Source organism: Poecilia formosa, unplaced genomic scaffold, assembly GCF_000485575.1.
Source record: "Poecilia formosa unplaced genomic scaffold, Poecilia_formosa-5.1.2 Scaffold33, whole genome shotgun sequence".
NCBI lineage: Eukaryota > Metazoa > Chordata > Actinopteri > Cyprinodontiformes > Poeciliidae > Poecilia > Poecilia formosa.
In genome coordinates this window covers 700,682-705,933 of record NW_006799972.1, presented here as the reverse complement: position 1 = coordinate 705,933, position 5,252 = coordinate 700,682, and the positions used below count along the sequence as shown (strand labels likewise).

Sequence of the window (5,252 nt, the reverse complement as noted above, 5' to 3'; positions counted from 1 at the left end):
TGTGTGTGTGTATAATATTTTGCGGTTAAGATAAAGAAAATCTTTTGTCTATGAAAATATTCTACCAAGAACTCCTCAATTTTATCTTCAGCCAGTTCAAAAATCTCTTATTGATCACCTTTTTCTATCCAGTTCTTAATCAGTTAATCTGAAAAATTATAAACTGGAATTGAATTATTTGTTTCTTTTTCATCTTTTAATGCAGTTCTAATATCAGATAAAAAGGACTTAAGTGGTTCAGCAGGATGTGCCAATTTTTGATCCGATTAGCTGATTGATCATCCAAATAATCGATTACTACAGTAATAATTAGTTGCAGCCCTAATTAATGGTTTTGTTTTTGTTTGTTTCCACTGTGGCATAAGGCTGCTGTGAAGTCGGGCCTGAAGATGTGTGTAAACACAGAGTGGGGCGGTCTGGGCAATGACCGCTGTCTGGAGGACATCATCACACCTTATGATGCCGAGGTGGACATACACTCAGTGAACCCTGGAAAACAAAGGTCATCCAATACTCCTCATTTATTATTGTTCTCCTTCCAGCAGCAGAGACATGCACAGCCTCTTTCTCCATGTGGACGTGTTTGTCAGCCAAGTTATTTTCCTCTGCTTCATGTTCAGGTTTGAAAAGCTGACCAGTGGGATGTATCTGGGTGAAATCGTCAGACAGGTTTTACTGGATCTGACCCGAAGAGGCCTCCTGTTCAAAGGACACGTCACCGAAACCTTAAAAACCCCCGGAATATTTGAAACAAAATATCTCTCACAAATAGAGAGGTAGCAGAAGCGGTTTAGGAATGTTTCAGGTGCATTTTTTTGTTTTCAGTTGTAAATGTTTGCTGCTTCGTGTTTCCTCTGCGTAGCGATCGCTTGGCTCTGCTGCAGGTCAGGTCTATTCTGCAGCAGCTGGGGCTGCACGGCACCTGCGACGACAGCATCATCGTCAAGGAGGTACGAAACGGTTTTCTATTCTTCTAAAGGGGAAAGGCAACAAGTAGTTTGGCCAGTCATACTTTAAATCTTGTGTAAAACATTTAAAGCCTGTATTTGACTGTAAACAGATTAAAAAAAAAATCTAATAGGTTAAAGTTTTTCCACTTTTTAACACCTAGTTTTCCTTCTTCACTCAAATGTCTCAGTAAAGTTTTATAGGTTTCATATTTATTAACTCCTGGAAGAGTGAGATTATTCTTTATAAGTGAAGATTACTAAAACACTAATCTGATAGATCAGGGGTCTGCAACCTTTTACAATGCCTCTTTTAGTAACTTTGACTAAAATTAGAAAGAACCCGTTAATGTTTTAAAACATAGATATAACAACAAATGCAAGGTTTAAACAGTTTTTCACTGGATTTCTAAAAATAATGGCTTGAAAAGTACCAATAAAATGTTTTAGATCTGCTTTTTTCTACATTTTCCAAACAATACAAAAAGAAGAAAATCCATCCACTTTTATCTTTTTCTTTATTTTAAATCTCGGATATAAAAATATCATGTTTCTTTTTTTTTTTTTAAATGAGAACAAATTTCCTACAGTAGATATTTGTCTTTTCTTTTTCAAAAAGCCATGTGATATTTATGGCTCTAAGTTTTATTTTACTTATTGTACTTTTTTTTTTTACTAGGTTTTTCTACTTTTACTTCATCTTTAATTTACAAGTGACACAACAGAATATGTGTTGAGTGTTTTTGTATACTTTAAGTTACATTTTATTAATTTCAGAACCTGAAAAAGGCCAAATTATTAATACCTGAAGGCAGGGGTGTCCAAACCTTTTGACACATGGGCCAAAAGAACTGGAGATCATTTTACCTACTCAGCAGTAAACAAATCATAAAGTAGTCAGATGTGTTGTTGGGAAGGAAAGTGTAAATTATCATAGATCCAAAACTTAAAAATGGGAACAAATGAAACAAAATGTAGTCAATTCTGAACAATAAAATAAGGCTTTAAGTCGCTCTTAGTTTGAAAACGCTAGCTGTATTTAGGAAAGTTTAACAAATTAATTAAAATCAGATTTTCAGTCAAAGTCACATATATGAGGTCCCTGCAAGACAAAGCAAAGAATTTGATTATTTAAAAGTCAAATAATTGGTGTAATAACTGGCGATGTTGCCAACTTTTTCTATTGTAAGAAGAATTTACTTTACCTGTGATAATTTTTAGAAACAGATTGTCTCCATTTGTTTTAGCTTCTTCAAAAATAATTGTGCATCTTGATGTTGCTGATATCGAATGACATGTTTTGAGTGTGTCTCAGCTGGCTAACGATGAGCATCCTGATTGTTGTGCAGGTGTGTGGAGCGGTGTCGCGTCGTGCGGCTCAGATGTGTGGAGCAGGAATGGCGGCAGTGGTGGATAAAATCAGAGAAGACCGAGGCCTGGACCGTCTGAGCATCACTGTGGGCGTCGACGGCGCTCTGTACAAACTGCATCCACAGTGAGTTATTTCTGCTGCTGCTGCTGCTGCTGCGAATCATCCATTAATCACTAAATGCTTTATTCTCTTTGCTGCTGCTGCTGCTGCTGCTGCTGCTTGTAGTTTCTCGCAGGTCCTGAAAGAGACTGTGGGGCTCATGGCTCCCCAGTGCGATGTGACCTTCCTGCCGTCAGAGGAGGGCAGCGGGAAAGGTGCCGCCCTCATTGCAGCCGTGGTCCAACAGAAGCAGGAGATGTGACGGGAAATAACAACACTTGCCCAGAAACGACACAGAAGAGAGAAAATAACTTTCAGTGTTAAGAGAACTACACCCAGATTAGTTGATTTTTACATATAAGAGTGACTGTCTGGTAACTTTTATTATATTAAGGGACCTTATTTACAGTAAATAGTCAGCATGCCCTGCCACAGGTTAGATTTGCTTTTCCTCCAACTTGTGAAAACTGTTTCTCTTCTCTTTTTATGGCTCAACGTGAGGTCTTTGTTTATAATAAACACAGGCAGTGGTCACGTTTTTGACGTTTTTAATTTATTGTCACATTCTATAAATCTATAAATTTCTAAATCATTAGGATTTAGAAAGCAGTGAATCACAGTGAGGTGGAAGGAAAAGGACACGTTTTCTAAGGATTCTCAGAAAGAAATCTGAATTGTGCAAAGTAACAATTGGGGGACTATGTATATAAACATCAGTTTTCAAATCTTGCAAATGTTTTCAAATGGATTTTGATATAGGATTTGTTTAGGCCCTTGTAATGCTTTGGTTTTTAACCTTCTGTTGTACCTCTATTTGCATGTTATTTAATTTCATGGCTTCTTAAGGGAGTCAGAAGATTTTATTTAGGATTATCTGATTAAGGTTAAATATTTACGCAAACCACAGTTTTCAGATTCTTTGTTGTAAAACTAGAAGATCCATGTATCGTTTCCTTTCTCTACATAGTTATCTACTTCTCTTGTGTTGGTTTAATTCCAACAAAATTACATTTGTTGGCTTTGACTTGAACAAATAGTTTTCTTTTGCAAGAACTACTGTAAATATAAGGATTTAACTTTGTGTTGAACTTGTATTTGGCTGTTCTGTTCCTCAAAGCAGAGCTCTCCAGTCTAATCGTCAGAGCGCTGTGGGAAAACGTGCCAAAGCTGCAGCTGTGCCTCTGTTAGCTGTGCACTGATTGGACTTTTCCTGATATGAGGGTTTATGTTGGGTTTTAGAAAGAGAAGTACATATAAAGATTCACATGCTGTCTATGGTTAGATGAATTACATCTCTCTTAGGTGATACATACTTATAAACTCTTATGGTTACATTTGTATTATTACTATTTAACACCTTAGATGGAGTAACTTGTCAACGAATAAGCAAATAAGATCAATAAAGTATATTTTAAGATCAATAAAGTATATTTTATTCTGTTCTATTTCCTGAGAACAAAAACATATGAACAGATTTCCTGACAGTCCTTCTATTAACTCCAGTCTATAGCATAAGAAGTCTCTTGCTTGTGCAAAATTTTATTTCTTACATTGAGCTGTGATTCCTTGAAGGTGGTGTATTATTTTTACAATTTGCCTAGAGTCTGGATATTAAAAATAAATTATTTCAAAACCTCAGTTCTTGGTTTGAGACTCAGATTTGCATTAATGTTAGGAACAGATAGTGAATTATAATTAATAAACTGTTCGGTGCTAAAATGGTCAAAATGTTTTTGGAGAACCTACACAAAGATACTAAATTGTCAATATTTCACTTTTTATGTTTAAAAAAAGACTAATTACAGCAACTATTAGAACTTTTGGCCTCAAAAAGTCTCCATGAAACTAAATATTACAATTTATGTTTACTTGTGGCTGCTCTTATGATAACATAAATGTAAAGACAGTAAGAGTAAATCTGGAAAAAACAATCAAACTTCTCATCCGATAAAGTCATGGTTATGTCACTGTGCATTTGTGAGCGTGTGGGGGTTTAGTCAGCGGTATGTTGGCACTGATGAAGACCAGGAGGAGGAAAGGAATCCTGCCGACCAGATTTCTCAACAATAACAAACGCTCTGTTCAGCTTTTTTTGGCCGATTCTCAGAGCGTGTGACCGTTGGTTTGTCTGTCTATGCCTGTAACAATATGAAAACGCACACAATTTCATTCATTTTATAAAAGTATTAACTGAACCAGGAGGTCTTAATGTTGTGTTTACTTGCCGTGTTATGATCAAAGTATAAAGATATGATTTGTATCCTAATCCACTCAAACTGATGACAGATTAGCAGTTTTTTGAAGATAAGAGTGTTTGAGTAAAAACTAAAGAAAATCCATTGCACCAAGATACAGACAGCGAGGAAAGACAAAGCAAGAAATGTCAGAATGAAAAGCAACAGTGGTCAATCTGCTAGGGATTAAAATTTTAGAGTGTTACCAGATGAGGGCGACGTCACACCTGGTAATCCCTCACTGTCCTGACCTAGTATGCCCCTGCTGAATTACACACGCGGTGACGCTGCACGGCATGCAAACACAGCAGGACCACTGCAACCAGAGCTCCTGCAGAACCCCCACACTCTGAACATTTTCCCCTCATCTCATAAATATTTCACCTCCAGCTTTAAGATCTCTTCTGATTGGACGTTCCTCAGGGACCAAGGTGTCCGAGTCCCTTTGTGTGCAGAAGAATGCGTGCATGTGTCTTTGCCTCCTATTCAAACCAACAATAAGAGCTTTGACACACATTCACTGTCCGTCACACATGCACATACAAACAGATATGGTTTCCCAGCAGAGAGGCAGAACTGAGCTGCTGGTTCCCCTGGGTC

General features: G+C 37.1%; 1 protein-coding gene across 1 annotated transcript in view; it reads left to right on the top strand.

Annotated features, from left to right (window-relative positions):
* The window catches only part of LOC103136515 (putative hexokinase HKDC1), a 14,345-nt gene extending 10,508 nt beyond the window's left edge, over positions 1-3,837 (top strand). Inside the window, exons 17-21 of the mRNA XM_007549799.2 lie at positions 366-502; positions 621-776; positions 863-950; positions 2,297-2,442; positions 2,545-3,837. Of these exons, the coding sequence (XP_007549861.1) occupies positions 366-502; positions 621-776; positions 863-950; positions 2,297-2,442; positions 2,545-2,680 (663 nt within the window). The 3' untranslated portion in view covers positions 2,681-3,837. The remainder of the gene's footprint in view (positions 1-365; positions 503-620; positions 777-862; positions 951-2,296; positions 2,443-2,544) is intronic.
* Positions 3,838-5,252: the final 1,415 nt, after the last annotated feature.